Source organism: Castanea sativa, chromosome 4 (assembly GCF_040712315.1).
Source record: "Castanea sativa cultivar Marrone di Chiusa Pesio chromosome 4, ASM4071231v1".
Lineage (NCBI taxonomy): Eukaryota > Viridiplantae > Streptophyta > Magnoliopsida > Fagales > Fagaceae > Castanea > Castanea sativa.
In genome coordinates this window covers 4,777,052-4,798,285 of record NC_134016.1, presented here as the reverse complement: position 1 = coordinate 4,798,285, position 21,234 = coordinate 4,777,052, and the positions used below count along the sequence as shown (strand labels likewise).

General features: G+C 40.2%; 1 protein-coding gene across 1 annotated transcript; it reads left to right on the top strand.

Annotated features, from left to right (window-relative positions):
* Nucleotides 1–16,361: 16,361 nt before the first annotated feature.
* LOC142631388 (uncharacterized) lies at nt 16,362–20,080 on the top strand. The gene is made up of 2 exons (XM_075805536.1): nt 16,362–16,575; nt 19,366–20,080. The coding sequence occupies exons 1-2, from the start codon at nt 16,547–16,549 to the stop codon at nt 19,904–19,906; spliced, it is 570 nt and encodes a 189-aa protein (XP_075661651.1). The 5' UTR covers nt 16,362–16,546; the 3' UTR covers nt 19,907–20,080.
* The last annotated feature ends 1,154 nt before the right edge of the window (nt 20,081–21,234 follow it).

Here is a 21,234-nt window from a genome sequence, read left to right as displayed (position 1 = left end):
AGTTTTTGGTGTAGGTAGGGATTGAGCTAACTGAAACCTACAAAAAAGTCCCAAAATAGTAGAGGTAATTGTGTCTTACAAGCAGTTCTCAAATTTGTGTAGATAGTCTAGGAAAATAGTTATTGATAATTGACATTAGATGTTAAATGGTAGGTTGTTATTGGTTTTTATGGGTGCACAAAGAAGTTATTTAAGTTGTAGATTTAAATTAGAACCAGTAATAATTTATCACTTATAATTTGTTGTGAACATAATTTCCTTCATGTTCCATAAATCGTTGGGGGTGTTAACAATATGTGGAAGAGGAAAAATAGAGTGTAATGTGAGGGAAAACAATGTATTTTGTGCATTTGTGTGAGTTTTGTAAGACTTGGTGATTGGTTTTAAATAGGGCATATCCCAAGTGAGTGTTTTGTGTAAGCAAGTCTTAGTGCCCTTTGTATTTGTGATAAAGTAATAAAAGTTGAGAGTATTCTCCATTTAATTTTTGTGTATGTTTTGAACGTGCTATGTATACTTGATTTATACAAATTGTTGGCAGGTCCCTTTGTGTGAGTGTTGAATTGTTGACTGAGGCTAAGTAGGGCATACCCTTTTTTTTATAGAGAGAAGTAGGGCATACTTTGTAATATCATAACACAAAATTTAGGTAAAAAATATGCCTTGTGACAAAAGGATATTACCCAGAATAAAGTTTCTTCATGCTGCATCACAAATTTAATTAAATGCTGTATTCATTAAGGATTAGGAGTTTAAGAAAAAAAACTGTAGGATTATTCTCATTATTATAAGTACAATGAACCAGCCAATAAATCCGAATAAAGACCAAAAAGGTTCCAAATCCCCAAAAGCTAATGTTTTATGTGTTAAATTCCCAATTTTCATTATTATTATGTTTAAGAGAAGTATCTTTACCTTACAAAGATTCGGAAGAAAAAAAAGATAAGGTTGAAAACCAAGAAAAGGAAGTTGAAATCTAGCTGAAAAAGAAAAGGAAAAAAAAATCTGGGTAAAAAATCTGCCTTATGACAAAAGGGTATTATCCAAAATAAAAATCCTTCATGTTGTATCTCAAATTTAACTAAATGCTGCATTCATTAAGGATTAGGAGTTTAAGAACAAACTATAGGATTACCCTCATTATTATAAGCACAATGAATCTGCCAATAAATCCAAATAAAGACCAAAAAGATTCCAAATCTCCAAAAGCTTATGTTTTATGTGTTAAATTCCCAATTTTCATTATTATGTTTAAGAGAGATATCTATACCATTAAAAATGATTAAGAAAAAAGAAGAAGATAAGGTTGAAAAGTGAAAACCAAGAAAAGGAAATTAAAATCTAGGTGAAAAGGAAACTTTTTTTTTTATTTTTATTTTAAGATTTCTTCAAACATGTGGATTGGCAATTGGAGTGGATTCATAAAATTCAATCATATGGTCTCAAAAAAGTCAAAAGATAAAAATTGGTGGGATTTCTTCCATAATGCCTGGCTCAGTGCTGTTTATTTGGGTAAGATCATATCATGGTGCTTTGCAAAGTGTGTGTCAGACCTGCACGTGTTGGCAACTCATTGGAACTGAATTGGCATCCTAACATTCCTAACTCGCACGTGATATGTTAAAAAATACACAGGTAAGAATGATTAAAGGAGAAAAGGACTATTTAAAAATATATATATATATGATGCATTTTTATGATGATTCTTCTTTGTTTATCGTATACCAGTAGATTTATTTATTGTGTAAGCGAGATTTGAATTTACTTGATTTTATATTATTAATTAAAACTCATAAAAAAGTTTATATTTAAGCGTGTTTGTTTAGAAGAAAGAGCAAAGTTGCTAATTATGATCTTATTTAGACATGAACATTACCATGCTTAAAGATTTTAGATGGAATAGAAAATTGCAAGAATTTGTTCATGTGAGTTCAATATTTATCTTTTTTTAGTAAATTAGATTGCATTCAAAGACTATCGAACAAAAGTTTTTTTTAAAGAGTTTTAACTTATAGCATCCGCTCCTGATAATAGTTCTTTATCATCAGACTAAGGCACCAACTAGTTTTTTTATAAGCGAGAATCGAACCTGTAAGTGCACAATTGCACCTGGACCCAAAGACAATTACGGGCTCAGGCCCAATGAGCCTTAAACAATGAAATTTGTAGAGTGTGGGCTTGAAATCTAGGTTAGAAGTACTGAGAACTTGATAACAGGCTAGAAGTTATAAACACTTGTAAATAATACAAGATAATTGCAAATAGACCTCCTCGGACGTGAGCCGAGGACTACTTCTGTATTATTTCTCTTTCTTTCTTTAAAGGTTACAATTCTTAATTTCTTTCTTAGTTACCGACCTCCCCCATCTCTTTGGCCTTCACCCCCCTTAAATACTTCCTTCCCTGATACTTTTTGGATAGTGACTAGAAGTTTTAGCCCTATTGTTCAGGGGTCACTTCCTCATTAATGCGGCCAAGGAGGTAGGTGCAGAGTCTTTAATGCGGAGGTGGCAGCCTTTGCTCTTGATATTTTCTTTAACACTGGTGTATCTAGAAGGTTCAGGGCCTCCCCCTTTTAACCAAAAATCTTTTCAGAATTCTGCCTTGACCTTTGTAGTGAATCTCCGAGTTCTCTTGGAACGGTCCAAGGAGAAGCTCGCCCTCGGCTGTATTCTCGGACCCTCGGCGTATGGGCCAATTCGCAGAGTTAACAAATTTTTAACTCTGGAGCAGGTCGGCCCTTCATGCTGCGGCCAATGCCCGTATGCCCACTTGGGTCTGTTACTCCCCTGATAGCCCACTAAAACTCTATTTTTCAGCATCCGAGGAGAAAAATAGGGTTTTGACCCAACGAGAATTTTCCCCACACGTTTTGTAAATGACTGTACGTGTGGAGACCGTTTCGCGTTCCAGAGGGTGCCACTTGGCGGTTTTATTTTCAAAAACGCGCACATTTATTACCGTAAGTTACACCTTGTCCCCCACGTTCAACGATGAGATGAGCATCCAACAGTCCTTGTTACTCCATGAAAATTTGGGCGGGACAAATACAATTTCGAGGCCGCTTCCCGCACGTCGTGACGCTTCGGGAACTTGCGCCTTCATTTATTTTTTCAGAGGCTAATCCCATCAAAACATCAGCAATCACCTTTTGTCTACAGAAATCCGTGGAAATTTGCACAACTTAAAATTTGTAAGTTCTCATTCTTTTTCCTTAACCCTTTCTCCTCGGATCCTGTCCTCGGCTCCCCTTCTAATTGTTCCCCCTCTTAGAACTTAGTCTTTCGTTTCTTTTGGATGGGAAAGTTCAAGTGTCTAGTAGATACCGCCGCTGGGATGGAAGGTTTTAGGGCCAAGTATCGCATTCCCAGCGACGTAGGTTTAAAATACTGCCCGGCGGAAGCCATGGCCGGCTCTAGGAAAACCGGAGAGGTCATCATCCCAATGGTCGCCTTCGTAGAGGGTGGGATGACCCTCCCAATGAAACCTGTAACCAAGGAGTACCTCCGCAACCACTGGTTGTGTCCCGATCAATGCGCCCCCAACGTTTTTAGAGTTTTAGGTAGCATCGACGCTCTAAATGAGCAAATGGGTCTCAACCTTACCTGGCACGACGTTGTTTTCATGTACGAGTGCCATAAACTTACCAAGGTAGGTTATTACATCAAATCCCGTTCTAGTGTCGTTAGGTTAATCTCCTGTCTGCCCAAATCCAATAAAGGCATGAAGGATGACTACCTCATCGTCTCTAGCAACTGGCATGACGGCCCCCACTGCCTAGTTGAGTGGGGAGATCCAGGTGCGACACCTTAGGATTTAACTTCCCACCCCCTAACTTCCTTTAACATCTAGAAATGTGCATTTACATTTACTTGAGCGTCTAACTTTAACTTATTGCCTGTTATACGAATCTGACCATGTTTGTTTATTTTGATGTCTTTCTTTGCAGAAAAGCAACTCGTGCGCCCACGCTTAAGCCATTACAACGTTGCAGATTTAAACCGCGTGCTACGCTCCGAGGTATTCGTCAGCGAAGATTTACAAGTGAGGGCAGCCCATCTGATTCTAGGGTACAACCCTATCTCCTTGGACGTCCAGGAGATCGAGAACGCAATAATTGCGGGTGACCGGAGGCGAAGAAGGATTCACGTAGCCAGGCCACACTTTTTGGCCGACCACGACATCCACGACGCCTGCACACCGTATGTGTACACACGGCCCCATATGGCGGCGGTCCCCTGTTGTGCACTCTCGGGAAATTGTTGTCCCGGAGGAGCGAGTGTCTTCTTCGAACACGTTGGACGAGGAGATAGAACGATTTCGGTTCGAGGACTCTCACGACCTCGCGGAAACCCGTTTGTTGTTTTTCGACGAGGAAGAAGAAGCGGCCCGAGGCCTGCGGGATCGAGGGCCTAGTGATAGCACGTCCGAAGACGGCTACATCGAGGAAGACATGGACGAGCTTAAGGGCCTCGCTGACTACGAGAGGCGCGAGTGGCCAAAAGGGAGCGAGGGGTCCCCGGTTCCCTGCCTTGCCACCACCCCCTCTTCCCGGCCGAGCCCCGAACCTCCCACCGACGATCTTAAGAAGAAAAGAAAGGTGGATGCCGAGGGGCTGGTGGCGAGAAGCCAAAGAAGCCGAAACGGCGGAACGCCGGCCCCGGCGGCGAAGGCCGGACAAGGGCAAAGGGCGCGCCCGCTCAGTTGAAAGTAGGGAGATCAGAGACGTGGCCGAGGTGCGTCGAGCACCGGCTACCTGGTTTCCTGACTTGAGACTGGATGGCGCACCAATTCCCTGCCACTCCAGCATTAGGGCAGTCCAGCAAGGCCACGCCCACCATCTGGCCGAGGTGTTGGAGCGTCCTCTTCTGCTGCCCAAGGACATGGAAACCTTGGAGAGGATGGGTCAGCCTCAGCTGTTCCTCTCATTAAAAAGGGGTTTAGCTCTGGTAAGCTCCACCTCACACTCGTACTTTATATTTATTCTAACCACTTTACCATCTTTAACCTTCTAACATGTTTGCAGTCCATCCAAGAAGTTTTCGCGGCCGAGAAGTTCGTGGAGGATTCTTGGAAGCGCGCTGGGATGGAGCAAGAGCTAAGGCAAGAGGCAGAAAGGTCCCTAAGCCAGGCCCTAGCAGAGAATGGGAAGATCACGTCACAGTTGGCCGATTTGAAAAGAGAGAGAGATGGTGATAAGGCCAGCTTGAAGACGATGGAAACCCAAGTGGAGGGGCAACGTAAGCTTCTCCGCCAAAAGGATGACGAGCTCGTCCAAGTCCAACAGGCACGCTCTGACTTGGAAAAGGAGCTTACGCAGGCGAAGGAGGAGGCTCGTGCCCACAAGCACGCACTAGAGGCCGCGAAGAAGGCCAGTTACCAGGAGGGGGTGACTAGAACGCAAGAACAGCTGACAGAAGCTTTTGCGGCCTTGTGCCGAGAGTACTGTCAGCAGGTCTGGGGAGAGGCCATGAATGCAGCAGGGGTTCCTCAAGCTTCCGAGCTGAGGAAGCCCGAGAACATTTGGCTTCCCTGGACATACAGGAAATTGAAGACCCTCCTGTTGCTGCCTCTCCTGCCCTTCCTCCTGTGGTGCAAGAATTTGTTCCTGATCCTACAAAACCTGAAGGTTCCCATAAAGAGAAGGACGAATGTGGTGGTGTCGAGAAGGAGCAGATTCAAAACGTGGAGCCCCTCATTCCTTCAACAGACAAAGGGAAACAAGCCTTGTCCACCTTTGAGCTGGAACTGAAGAGCACTGAGGCTGGCAGCAGCTCCCTCCAGGACCCCCCTCCACAAGCTTAAGGCCTAGGATAGAACTTTTTGTACTCCTCCCCTTTTTTTTATATATGATTGATGAAGAACAGTTTTATTCAACTTTCATTCATATTTTATTTGTTTTACTTTATTCTTTTTGTGCTTGTCATGAAAGTTCTCACTAATAAATAGTTAAAGAGAGAATAAAATAAGTAAGTCTAACTCCACCAATCAAACAACTATAATTTCAAAACAGCCGTATAACTTAGTTTGGTCATTAATCAATGCCTTAGTTAAAAGACCCATATGATGATTGAACCTTTGTAATGTGAAGTATTACTCTCAGTAGGATATCAAGTCCGAGGGTTATTCCTTGCAAAAATTTATTTAACACTTAATGATATAGAACTTAAGATCTAAGTTAACGAATAGTAAAATAGTGATTTCCACAAAGCATGTGATAAGAATAAGAACAGTAAATGAGATATCAATTTCCACAAGGTTTGTGGTCCGAGGACTACACTTAACCAAGAATCTGTTTGACTCTTACAAATAGTAACTTCAAATATTAATTTTCCCAAAGTAGGAGGTCCGAGGACCCGGCATAACTAAGGTTCTGTTTAACAAATGATAAGATATCAATTTCCACAAGGTTTGTGGTCCGAGGACTACACTTAACCAAGTTTCTGTTTGACTCTTACAAATAGTAACTTCAAATGTTAATTTTCCCAAAGTAGGAGGTCCGAGGACCCGGCATAACTAAGTTTCTGTTTAACAAATGATAAGATATCAATTTCCACAAGGTTTGTGATCCGAGGACTACACTTAACCAAGTTTTTGTTTGACTCTTACAAATAGTAACTTCAAATGTTAATTTTCCCAAAGTAGGAGGTCCGAGGACCCGACATAACTAAGGTTCTGTTTAACAAATGATAAGATATCAATTTTCACAAGGTTTGTGGTCTGAGGACTACACTTAACCAAGTTTCTGTTTGACTCTTACAGATAGTAACTTCAAATGTTAATTTTCCCAAAGTAGGAGGTCCGAGGACCGAGCATAACTAAGGTTCTGTTTAACAAATGATAAGATATCAATTTCCACAAGGTTTGTGGTCCGAGGACTACACTTAACCAAGTTTCTGTTTGACTCTTACAAATAGTAACTTCAAATGTTAATTTTCTCAAAGTAGGAGGTCCGAGGACCCGGCATAACTAAGGTTCTGTTTAACAAATGATAAGATATCAATTTTCACAAGGTTTGTGGTCCGAGGACTACACTTAACCAAGTTTCTGTTTGACTCTTACAGATAGTAACTTCAAATGTTAATTTTCCCAAAGTAGGAGGTCCGAGGACCCGGCATAACTAAGGTTCTGTTTAACAAATGATAAGATATCAATTTTCACAAGGTTTGTGGTTCGAGGACTACACTTAACCAAGTTTCTGTTTGACTCTTAGAAATAGTAACTTCAAATGTTAATTTTCCCAAAGTAGGAGGTCCGAGGACCCGGCATAACTAAGGTTCTGTTTAACAAATGATAAGATATTAATTTCCACAAGGTTTGTGGTCCGATGACTACACTTAACCAAGTTTCTGTTTGACTCTTAGAAATAGTAACTGCAAGCCCCTGAAGTATTTATAATTTTGAAATGTTAACTAACAAAAGAACATTTTATTAATAATAATACCTTCTAAGGTTATTTACATTCCATGGGCGAGGTACAATTCTTTCATCTAGGTCAGCTAGCCGATATGACCCTATGTCAGCTACTGAAACAATACGATAGGGGCCTTCCCAGTTTGGTCCTAGCTTACCCCAAGCTGGGTTCTTAGAAGTGCCCACTACTTTTCTTAATACAAGATCTCCAGGTGCGAGTGGCCTTAACTTCACGCGGGCATCATATCCCCGTTTTAGCTTCTGTTGATAATAAGCCATTTGGACCATAGCTGCCTCGCGTCGTTCCTCAAGTAAATCAAGACCTTTCTCCAGGAGTCCATCATTATTCTTCGGGCTAAAAGAACTCGTCTTCAGGGTGGGAAAACCAGATTCCAAAGGTATAACCGTCTCGGCTCCATAAGTCATAGAGAATGGTGTTTCTCCCGTGGACTTGCGCGGTATAGTCCGATACGTCCACAGAACATGTGGGAGTTCTTATACCCATCTGCCTTTCGCATCGTCCAACCTTTTCTTGAGCCCACTAACTATGACCTTGTTAACGGCCTCGGCTTGCCCATTTCCCTGAGGATAAGATGGGGTGGAATATCTATTTATGATGCCCATGTCACCACAGTATTTCCTAAAAGCCTTGTTGTCGAATTGAACGCCATTGTTTGAAATAAGGGTGTGTGGTATACCGAATCTAGTGACGATGTTTTTCCAGACAAATTTCTTGGAATCAACGTCTCTGATATTTGCTAAGGGCTCGGCCTTAACCCATTTAGTGAAATAGTCTGTCCCCACGAGAAGCCATCTTTTGTTTCCTGCAGCCCTCAGAAATGGCCCCACTATGTCCAATCCCCACTGTGCAAAAGGCCAAGGACTGGAGAGAGGGTTTAGAGCCCCTCCAGGTTGATGAATATTAGGGGCAAACCTCTGGCATTGATCACACTTTCTGGCATAGTCCTGAGCCTCCCTCTACATATTAGGCCACCAATAACCCTGAGTTAGGGCTCTATGGGCTAAGGACCTTCCCCCAGTGTGGCTTCCACAAATCCCTTCATGCAATTCTTCCAAAAGTGTTTCCGTTGATTCCGGGTGTACACACAACAAGTATGGTCCCGAGAAGGATCGTTTGTACAGTTTCTGATCTTTGGACAACTAGAAACGTGGGGCCTTTCGACGCACCTTTTCTGCTTCAGACTTATCCTCAGGAAGGATGTCGTTCTTAAGAAAAGATACGACCGGGTCCATCCAACTAGGTCCAAGCCTTATTAGATGGATGCGAGCCGCATTGACAGCGGTAAAAGTTGGCTCTAGCAAATCCTCCACAAGGATAATCTTGGGCAAACCCTGAGCCGAGGACGTTGCTAACGTAGCCAAAGAATCGGCATGGGTGTTTCCACTCCTAGAGATGTGAGCTAAGACGAAGGAGTCAAATTCGGCTTCTTGGCAGACGACTGGGCCAAATATTCCTGCATTTTTGGGTCCCTAGCCTCCATGGTCCCCGTGACCTGGCCGACCACTAACTGAGAGTCCGAGAACGCATGGACTTCCTTTCCACCCATCTTATGTAACATGTTCATGCCCACCAAAACTGCTTCGTACTTGGCTTCATTATTAGTAGCCGAGAATGACAGCCTTAGAGATTTTTCGAAGATAATTCCCTTAGGGGATATCAGGACAAGTCCGACACCAGACCCTCTCTGATTAGCTGCCCCATCCATATACATTTTGCAAGTCGAAGGCACTGCGGCTGTGATCACACCAACTGATTTTCCATCCATGTGTGCTTCTTTTAGAGTTTCTTCTAGAAATGGTTCAGTAAACTCTGCCACCAAGTCAGCGAGGACCTGGCCCTTCATCGAGGTGCGGGGCTTGTATTTAACGTCAAAGGCTCCCAGAATGGTTCCCCACTTTGCCACCCTACCAGAGTAATCGGCACTGCGTAACACCGCGCGAGAGCGGTTGGGTCGAGGACCACCACCGTGTGGGACCGGAAATAATGAGGGGAGCTTCCGCGTGGCATGAACTATGGCCGAAGTGCTTTCTCCAAGAGTAGGTAGTGCACCTCGGCCTCATTCAAAGACTTACTAACATAGTAGACCGGTCTTTGCACCCCGCTCATTCCTTATGAGGACCGGGGCCGACCGCGTGGACGGCCCGCGCCGGATAAGCAAACGAACCTCGTCCGCCTCGGGCGAGACATAATGGGTGGCCGAGAAAGATATTGCTTAAGGCATTGGAAAGCTAACACGCAATCCTCGGTCCATTGAAACCCTTTCCACTTGTTCAACAATTGGAAGAAAGGACGACACCGGTCAGCTGACCGAGATATGAACCTGTTCAATGCGGCAATCATCCCAGTCAATTTCTGGATTTCTTTTGGGTTCCGAGGCGGTCGCAAATCCTGAATAGCCTTAACCTGCGCTGAGTTTACCTCTATGCCTCTATGAGTAATCATATATCCCAAGAACTTTCCAGACCCCACGCCAAAAGAGCACTTTGAGGCGTTAAGGCGCAGCTTGTACTTTCTTAGCATCTGGAAGGTATCGGCCAGATTTTTCACGTGTGAAGGTATTGTTTTACTCTTCACCACCATATCATCCACATATACTTCAATAGTCTTCCCTAGTTGCTGTTCGAACATCCTGGTCATCATTCTTTGATAAGTAGCCCTAGCATTTTTCAACCCAAATGGCATGACCTTATAGTGGTAGTTCCCCGTTAGAGTAATGAAAGCAGTCTTCTCTTGATCCTCCAACGCCAAGGGAATCTGATGGTAACCCTGGAAGGCATCCAAAAAACTCATCCGAGGATGTCCGACAGTGGCATCCACCAGTTGATCAATACGCGGCATTGGGAACGAATCCTTGGGGCAGGCTTTGTTCAAATCTGTGAAGTCCACACATACTCTCCACGTTCCGTTCTTCTTTTTAACCACAACCGTATGCGCCAACCATTCGGGGTAGAAAACTTCTTTAATAGCCCCAGCCCTCTTAAGTTTGAGCACCTCTTCCTTCACAGCCTCGGAATGTTCTTTGGAAGAACGCCGAGGTGGCTGCCTTCTCGAAACAATAGCAGGGTTGACGTTCAAACGATGACAAATGAAACTCGGATCTACGCCTGGAGCCTCATAAGGGTCCCACGCAAAAACATCAATATTGTCCTTCAGAAATTCCAACAACTCCCTCTTCTCCTGGTGTGGCAAACGTATGCCAACTTGGAAGAACCTCTCTGGGTCATCTGCTATCAAACATTTCTCTAACTCCTCATAAACAACCTCTTCTCCTGTCACCGCTCCGAGGTGCATCGGGCCCCAGTTAATTGCTATGACTCTTGGATGGGCAAAGTGATGACTTGGCTTCGTCGATGAAGCACTGCGGCAGATATGCATTACACGGCCACCGATTAGGCTGTAGGGGATTTCCTTAACATATTCCCCAGAGGAATTGCTTCCTTAACATGCAAGGTAGAGGAGACGGCCCTAGAGCGTGCGGCCATGGCACGGCGAGGATGGCATGTACATGGGGAGTAGGCGTCGACCACAATGAAATCCACCTCCAGCGTTTCGAGCCGGATTGAACGGGCGAACGGATGCGCCCCTTCGGCACAACGGCTCACCTTCGAAGCTTATAAGTGGCGAGTCATAAGGAGTAAGATCTTCCAGGCTTCAACCTTAACCCTTAAATAAATCGGGGTACATGATATACGCACCATTGCCGATCTATCATCACCCTCACTCACATCATAATTCCTTATCCTAAGAGTAACTACGGAGAGCATCGTCATGGGGTTGGATAGTCCCCACCTTATCCTCCTCGGAAAATCCCAAGACGGGAAAATTCGGCTTCAACCTCTTCGGCTGCGGCCGACTCCTCGGCACGAGGATGTGACCTTGCCATCCTGCAACGGTGGGACCGAGCCGGTCACCGCCAAGTGCGGCAAAAATAACATTGATTGTTCCTACCGCATGGTGAGATGAACCGTTCCTCCGATTGTTTGAGCCAAATTGCCGCCCGTCCACCCGGGTTGACACAAGTCTTTAGTTTTCCTTCAGCGACCGCTCCAGTGGTTCCAAAGGGTCGGCAGAGTTCTCGATAGTGTGGCCCACATCCCGATGGTACTAACAAAAAGAGGTTCGATTCCTCTTCGCGGGGTCTCCTGCCATCTTACTGCAGCCATGCGAAGAAGGGCTCCTTACGAACTTTCTCCAGCAAGCGATGTCTTGGTTCTCGAACACGGTATTCACGGCTTCGAGTCTGCGAGCCGGGCCCATTGACCGATGTAATCTCTCCTTGGCTTGTTGTTGTGGTATCTGTTTGACCTGAAATCCCTTCTCTCCTGTGGGATAACCTTCTCCTTACCCTTTCCTTGCTGCTGGTCCTCCTCCACTCTTTTGTAATCGTCTATACGATCCATGAGGTGACGTACGCTGCGGATGGGCTTTTTGGTCAAAGACTTTCTCAAGTCGTGATCGGTAGGAAGACCTACCTTAAAGGTATTGAGCGCCACCTCATCAAAATCACCATCTATTTCATTAAACATCTCCCAATATCAATCGGAATATGCTTTCAACGTCTCCCCCTCCCTCATGGTCATGGATAGCAGCGAGTCCAATAGCCGAGGTACTCTGCTACACGTAATGAACCGCGAAGCGAATGCTAACAGTGAGCTCCCCAAACGAACCTATAGACCTAGATTTAAGGCCGTTGAACCACCTCATAGCAACGGTCCCAAGCTGTAGGAAAACTTTACACATCGAGCCTCGTTATGAGAGTGCACCGCCATCCTCTGGTTAAAGTGACTCACGTGCTCCAGGATCGATCCGGCCATTGTAGATGGTGAAGGTAGGCAGGGTGAATCTCGAGAAGCTTCCCTTTCTCAATCCTCGTGAAAATGGAGATTTGGAGAGTTGGTGCAATGCCGGAGCTCATAGCATCGTTCCCCTAAGCCCCTAGAAGGAAGCTTCTTGCGTCTGTAGTGGTGTCGGTCGTCCTCCCCGCGCTCCTCACAAGAGGACATTGCGTTGGGGGGTGAGCATGACCTTGAGCTGTAACTACCTACCTAGGCTTCCTCTGAAGAAGGATTAGATGAGGACGGTGAAGGCTTACATCTGGCGCGGCGCAGCTTTCTTTTCAAACGACCAATCTCCTTCTGCATGGCTTTAGCACCATCCTGTGGGTGGTGCTACCTCCGCCCCGAGTATGGCTAGCCCCGGGGTATTCTGTATGGACACTTCCCTCACGATCCCTTTGACGCTCAAGACGCTCGAAATGATCCTCCGGTTGTGATCCCTGTGATTCTGCATGGTGAGAACCTAGGCCTGCCATTGTATCCCAGCTCCTTTTTGACTAGATTCCCACAGACGGCGTCAATTGTAAGTGCACAATTGCACCTGGACCCAAAGACAATTACGGGCTCAGGCCCAATGAGCCTTAAACAATGAAATTTGTAGAGTGTGGGCTTGAAATCTAGGTTAGAAGTACTGAGAACTTGATAACAGGCTAGAAGTTACAAACACTTGTAAATAATACACGATAATTGCAAATAGACCTCCTCGGACGTGAGCCGAGGACTACTTCTGTATTATTTCTCTTTCTTTCTTTAAAGGTTACAATTCTTAATTTCTTTCTTAGTTACCAACCTCCCCCATCTCTTTGGCCTTCACCCCCCTTAAATACTTCCTTCCTTGATACTTTTTGGACAGTGACTAGAAGTTTCAGCCCTACTGTTCAGGGGTCACTTCCCCATTAATGCGGCCAGGGAGGTAGGTGCAGAGTCTTTAATGCGGAGGTGGCAGCCTTTGCTCTTGATATTTTCTTTAACACTGGTGCATCTAGAAGGTTCAGGGCCTCCCCCTTTTAACCAATAGTCTTTCCAGAATTCTGCCTTGACCTTTGTAGTGAATCTCCGAGTTCTCTTGGAACGGTCCGAGGAGAAGCTCGCCCTCGGCTATATCCTCGGACCCTCGACGTATGGGCCAATTCGCAGAGTTAACAAATTTTTAACTCTGGAGCAGGTCGGCCCTCCATGCTACAGCCCAAAGGCCCATATGCTCACTTGGGTCCTTTTACTCCCCACAGAACCCTAGGTCTATTATTGAAGATTCAAAGACTTTATCAATTGAGTTAACTGGAACACACAGTTATCGAATAAAAGTTCTAATATTACAAATTTGGTCACAAAACAAGCTAAAGTTGTCTAATGATAACATAATTTTCTTTTAATTAAAAAATTTAGACTGTTAGACTTCTAAATTAGTCTAATTATAAGCTTGGTTATGGCTTTCTCTTATTTACCAAATTTGTTTTTGTAATTTTATCTTATTTAAAATTGCTAGCCAAAAATTTATTGATTTATTGCTGAATATTGCTGTCCTATACTCCTAGTCTTACCTTTTTTATTATTTTTTTGGTAATAGGAAATATTATATTAACCAGCAGCAAATAAACTATATAGTTATAAAGGCAGTTTCAATATATAATCTATTACATCCGAGAGCAGTAAGATCATATGATAAAAACGAGGACATCTCCATAGGAGGGGTCTAAAATAATCAAATTTAATTTGTTCGAGGTGACTGCTTAGTCTTACCTTCTCCACCAAATATTGGGAGACTATAATCTTGACTAGGGATTTGAACTAGACATCACTTATTGGAACCAAATATGAGTGAGGGGACATCTTATTCACACATGTTTACTTGGCATTAAATTCAGGAAAGTTTATAAAGTTAATAATAGTCACCAACATGTCAGTGTTCCTTTTCTCCTCTGAAGGGGGGCTCTTAATTCTAATGCAAAAGTGGAAAACATGATTTCCATGGTCTACAATGTAGTAGAAAAAGCAAAAGATGAAGCAAAAGATGACCTTTGACTCAATAAAGCATTTTTCAAATTTTACTTCCCTATAATAAATTTACTCTTTTTATGTAAAAAAAAGAGAGCTCTTTATTATTGATTCAAATTTTAAAAATATTTTACTTTTTTTCATTAATTAAATTGGTGAAAAATGAGCCGTTGGTCATTTATTATCTAAAGGTACTTAATGAGTAAATTTACTCTTTTTATGTTAAAAAAAAAAGCTCTTTATTATTGATTCAAAATTTTAAAATCTTTTACTTTTTTTCATTAATTAAATTGGTGAAAAATGAGCCGTTGGTCATTTATTATCTAAAGGTACTTAATGAGTTTCACCCACTCCTCTTTCTTCAACTTGCTTTTGAAAAATGGGTTTCAATTTTCAACTCTTCCCAATTTGTAGCTTTTGATTTTTTGTACCCTCTGATTTTCTACCATAAAAAAGAAAAAATGAAGAAGAAGAAGCAGAGAGATATTTGAATTAGATGCAGTTGGGTCAAAGTGGGACTTCTCAAAATTGCTTATATTGAACTTAGCAAGTAGCACTAAAATTTGGGGTTTGAAACTTTGAATGGAATACTACAAATTTCATAATCAAGATGGTTGAGATTGACACATCTTTTTTTTTTTTCTTTTTCCTAAGTCATTGGTATATTTAACAGCAGCATCTTAATGTTCACATCTACTTAAAACAAATGATCACATTTTGTCCCAAAGGTTTTCTTTTTTAGTTATGCTTAAGCACTAACAATGACTATATCTGTCTGTCAATTTCTCCTGAGACTGAAAGCGATTTGATAGCATAAAAAATATGCCAAGGACTGCTTGGTCATATTAACAAACAAATTTTATTTAAAAATTGTGCAAGGCACAATCTCTATTCCAACATCCCCAATCATCATGTCTTTTTTTCTCTTTGCAGCAGCTTTTGGGGTTCTGGATATAACACCACCCACAGACTGAATCATGATGCCATCCATTGGCAAATTATTTAGAACCAGACTGGACCTTATACATGCCCGCACCTTGGCTCATTTTTGCTCTTCTTTTGAGGACTATAATATTGGGTTCCTTTTCCTATATTCAAAAGTTGTACAATTTCTTAAACAGATGGTTAATATTTTATGCCTCAATAATTTCTAATTGTATTTGAATATTAAAACTTGGAGTACAATATTAATTCTCTCTAAAATATGTTCTATTAGAATAACAATCATTTGTTATGCTTTGAGTGTCCTATTTTATGCTAAACCACATTCTCTTTTTTCCCCCTTATAAAGTAAACTATAGTTTAAAATGGAAAAAATTACACACATGATAGATTGAAGTTGTTGGAGCACAAATTAGAGTACTAAGAGTATGACACTATCTTTTTATTTGTTGTTATAGGTTTCTTAGTTATAACTTTCTTCTTGGCTGTCTAAACTTTAAAGCCATCCTCTTATCACAAGCTAGAATAGACTTGAGCTCCTCTAAATATGGGACAGTTTTACTTTTTCATTTTTATTCGTGATCATCAAGTATATGATTATGATGTATGTGTCCTTTTGCTTCTTTCATTTTTTAAATTTTTTTCATTGGTTCCAATTTTGGAAAGATAACGAATGCAAGGACATTTTTATCTTTGCAAAACTCCCTTTCAACTTTCAAGTGCATCTCATTCATAATTTTGTGTAATAGAATATATAATACTAATGATCAAAAGGCTAAGAGAATCATGAGCTCCAACATGCATAGGTATCAGAAAAATTTCTTACAGTTGGGAAAATTATATACCTAACTAAAAAGATTACTTTGATAGTCTATGATTTTTCCCTCAGAAAGGCAGGCCAAGCATGTCCTAAACAAATCAATGCACTAACAAATTTCACTTGCCCACAATCATAAAGATCAGGAACTAAACATTATTTTATAATGGTCTTGATACTTTCCACCCCCTAGCAAAAGAAAGGAATTTGATAAGGGCATTTTCCCTTTTAAAAGTGAATGAGGGTACTTTAGTAATTGCATTAAAAAGCCACAGTTTACTTTGCCTTTGGAATTTCAATCTCTCTCTCTCTCTCTCTCTCTCTGAAGATCAATAAGAATCATGCCTGCCAAAGCAAAAGAAAGGGTGGAATAAAGAATGGAGAAAAGGAAAAGAAGCACATTGCCAACCCCATCTTAGAGTCACAAACTGAAGAAAAAGGCTCTTCATTCTCAACCCAAATGAAACTTCTTTGCTCTCCTTCTCCAGCACTCTCACTCTCATACTTCAGCTTGCTTGGTTCATGCAAGATCCAAAGAACTCAAACACAAGGTATGCCAACAAAACAACACTCTTTGTCTTTGGCCTTCTCTCTCACTCTCTCTCCAATATTTTCCTTGTGTGTTCAATGTGATATTCACAGCATAACAATCAAAAGCTTTACTTGATCATCAATTCTGGTTAGATTGTTTGCATGTTTACCTTTCTTCCTATGCATTACAATTTGCTTTTGCTACAAAGTTCTCAAATTTGAGATTCCTTGAGACATTTCTCAGAACTGTATTGTGTCAAAGTTTACAACTTTTAGCTAAACTATTATGGTACAAACGTGTTCTCTGACCCCAAAAAAACCAAAAGGGTAATAAATAAGTTAATTGATTCCCCGTGTCAATGACTTGATGCTAGGCATGAAAATTTTGGCAAAATTTATTCCATGATGCATTCACTTGTGATTATACATATATGCATATAGCTTTTATTTTTTTACGTACATGTGTGCAACATTAAAATAATAAATTATAAGCTACTCTGATTTGTGTTGCATTATATTATTTAAAATGTTAACATATGTGAAAGTTGAGACATTTGAAGTGGGCTTCTGTGTAGAACACTAATATCTAAGCGTGATGCTTACATGACATCCTATATATTGCGCAAGAGATCGTGTCATGGACTTGTTTTTTTTTTTTTTTTTTTTTTTTCTCCCTAAATTAGAAGGGAAAATGGATGGAAGTTATAGGCGTAATTTTAAACCACTTCAACTCTTGGAATAATTGGGTATTTATGATTTACACTCAATTTGTTAAACTTGACTTTAACATGTTTAGGGATGATAATGGGGTAGGAGTAGGATAGATTGGAATGAAGATATTTTGATGAGATGATCTAATATAAATGAGTGAGAATGGAAGAAGATAGCGGTCTCATCACTTAGGAGAGAGAGAGAGACTAGTGTGATAATAGAATATATATACACACTCGGGAATTGGGATAGGATAGGCAAAATAAAATGGGAAAACTTGTAGAAGCGGGACGGGTTTGTTTGGGGGCGAAGAAGAAACTGTCACATTAAACATATCTTTTACAACATGTAAAATCCGCATGTATAAAATTTATGCAGTGTGAGAGAGATATTTTTATGACAGAAAATTTTTTCTTGAGCATATCACTGAACTTAGGAAGTGGGCAGGCGGGCCCATTCTCAATACAACTGATAAAGTGGTCGGGCTTGAATTGCAACTAGAGTTTGAAGTCCAAGACTGGGCCACGAACAAAATTTCCACAAAAGAAAAAGAAAACGAGAGTAGGATTATCTGGGGAAAGGCAAATCCAGTCCAACTGTATGTTTTGTTGGGCTTGAACTGAGATTTCCTTTATTAAAGTCAAAAGCCCATTTTTGTGCCTCCATTCTCACAAGTGTATAATTGCATTGCGTCGTTCCCTTTAAGTAATCATCAATTTTTAGACTCCCAGTCCCAATTAAAAAAAAAAAAAAACTTTAGGACGTTCAAAATATAAGTAACTTATTTTTTGTAGTCAAATGTTAATCTTCTCAGTTCTCACACGATAATGGAAGGTCTTTGTTCAGCTCATGGGAAGGAAGAAATTGTGTTTTTTTCTAACCCCTTAAGCTTGTCTGTCAACTAGACCAAACCGACCGGGGTTGAGCTCTAGTCATTTTGGACAATTCATTTTATTTTATTCCTTTTTGTTTGTTTATACAATATCATTTGGGGTGCCCCAAAATATTGTTCACTTTGATAAAGACAATACTCAATGGTCACAATTTGCACGACTTTGTTAAGTTATTCAATCTTTATCTTAAAAGACAATGCTCATTTTGCTTTTGCATTTTCTGAGTTTACTTAAGAGGGTAAGTTTAAATCTGCTAACTTTATTTTAAAACACAGAATATTAAAATTGGATTCTAAGGTGTGGACAAAAGATGTAGGACAAACACAGTAATCTAATAATATATGCGAGACATCACCTTCCGCACATTGGATTTCAATAAAGTTTTCTAGGTTGTTTGCTTGTCATATGGCATCTTTTTGCTAGTTTTTGCTTCCAAGGGCCGTATCTTCTCTTATTTTAATTCTTGTTTTGTGTACATATCAAATTAGAGAGTCTAGAATCACAACTTTTGTTATATTTATAACATGATCAATTGTGATTGATGAAAGTAAAAAAAGGTTGGCTTACATGAATAATTGTTGACCACTCATAATTGGCCATTTCATTAAGTTGTGACAAAATTTATGACGAATGGTATAATTTAAATTACCATTTAAATTATAGACTATTTTCAGATTTGGAATAAGAACCAATCAGTGTACTTACCCTCGATAAAAAGGTTAGAAAATGTTCAAAACAACAGTCTTTTACAAGGTCAAACTTATTCAAAATCCGAGTTTGATTTGAACAGAATGTGAAACCATAATAAGGTTTTGGGGCAGCCGACTGTGGTGCCACACGGCCGTGAAGTAAACTCCAGGCTGAGTCTAAATTTCTCATTTGAAGAATTTGACATTAGAACAAAGTATTGTTAACGCCAAGGAAGAGACTCCTTTGGTTTATGAATTATGAAATATTGAACTTTAGGCTAAATTGTCAAACGTATGTTTGGACTTCCAAACCAAACTTACCAATTGGGTATGATAACTTTATACATATATAATATGGAATATAAAGAATGATCTTGTTATTGTTGTAAAAAAATGTTTCCCAAATATAGTTTATAGAGAGTGCATAATATGTAGAAAAGCCATTGCATATTTGCATCACATATATAAGACATAGAGAAATTATCCATGAGCATGACATGCACTTGTTACGTAATAGGAAGCCTTGGTATCAAAGAGCAATTGGGATGGCCACTCTATGGAGAAGCATGTCCAAGTCCACGGCAGTTCCTTCAACAAATGCTACAATATGGAAAACCATTACCAATTCCACAGAAATTCCGGCGGGGAATTCCAATAGAAACAAGCTAAGAAAATGTACCTCTTTGAAGGTTGCCACATCGTTTACTCGAGTTTGTCTTTGTGCACCAATCTCTTCCTACACTGAGGTTTTCCGAGCTGATGTTCCACCAAGAAGAAGCAATAGTTACCCAAGATCAAAGCCATTAATTCCCACACCACAAGAGAGAATTCCTAGTGCAAGGCTTAGTGTGGAAGGGAGAAGAGTTTTTCGGGGCAAGTCGTTGACTGATGATGTTTTAATGAGGAGATTTGTTGTTGAAGAAGAAGCAATGATGCAAATTAGAAGGAGGAATCAAATGGAAGTGATAAGGAGGAGGAGTATTATGAGAAGGAAGAAGCTTGGGCCTAGTCCTCTTAGTAGAATGGTTATGGCAGAGGAGGAACAAGATAATAATTAGTTGAGAATAGTTTATAGTTTGCTTGTGTCCAAACAGCACAATTTGGAAAAAATTTCCTCTTCATTTTTCAGTTGGCTTAATGGGTTTTACCTTGTATGGGCAATTTTTTGCTATCTAATTTCTTGTGAAACAAATTTATCTAGAATTAATTGGAGTGGATAATTTTTTTTTTTTTTTTTAAATTTTACCAACAGCAAATGGGCGAGAGGAATTTGAACTTGGGTTTTCCTCAACAGGAGAACTGGATAATGCCATTAAACCATAATGTTTTTGGCTCTATTGGATGATTTTATATGTATGATTTCTGTAAATTACTTTATAGCATGATATTCATTAAAGGAAAAAGAGAAGATAAAATGTATTTAAATTAGAAGACTAAATGCATGTGCTAATTACTTAATTATAAATGGTTAACTAAATGAATACAATTAAATGGAATTTAAACAAATTTTGCATGATGAAATTTCATTTGAATAAAAGAAAAGGATGTAAATAAAGAAATAAAGAGAAGAAAGTGCAGTAGAGTGCAAAATGACCTCACCATATATACCTAGCTACGCAACACTTATTCCAATGCAAAAGACTAAGAGACACAATTTTACTTTTTGTTGAGCCTTCAACTAGCTAGGTCCTAAAGAACCTTGGAATTTAGCTTAACAACCCCCATCTAACCTACTTGTATTTTTGCTTATAAGCCACTCAAAACAAATATAAAGAACTTGAAGAACAAGCAGGATAGTGGTTATCTAATCTGTATCACACTTGCCAAGTTAGGTTGTTTCGTGACTATGTATCTCCTCCATAAGCAGAAATGTTTCTTCTCTACAGCTTTGTCAACTACCACCCTTTATCTGCTTCATTTTTTTTAATTTTTTTTTTAAAATTTTCCTTTAATCATCAGTATTACTTAGTAAATAGCTATATTAATTTCTACCCAAAAAAATAGCTATATTAATGCTGAACATTTAGGAAATTTCATTTCACACGTAGATACTTACTTTGCTTACTCTCAAAATAAAAATAAAAAGAGTTATATATATGCTTTATTTCTTAGATGTATTTTTTAAATTATTAAATTTTTGGGGTACCTTTTGGACTTCATAGTGTGCGTTTGGATACCACTTATTTTGTTGAAAATTAAAAATAATAAAAAAATATTTTTCAAATTATTGTTCACAAGGAAAATACTGTTCACTTGCCTTTTTACATTGTTCATGGGATGTTCATGTCCCATGAACAGTGCAAGAGGCGCTGAGTTAGTAAAAAAAAAAAAAAAAGCTGAAATGCAAACGCGTCTGACGCACATTCAAACCAAACAAACCTATAAT

Coding starts and splice junctions, on each gene's coding strand:
- LOC142631388 (XM_075805536.1), top strand. CDS start 16,547: ATGCAAGATCCAAAGAACTCAAACACAAG. Junction 16,576..19,365: donor CCAAAGAACTCAAACACAAG/GTATGCCAACAA, acceptor GTTACGTAATAG/GAAGCCTTGGTATCAAAGAG.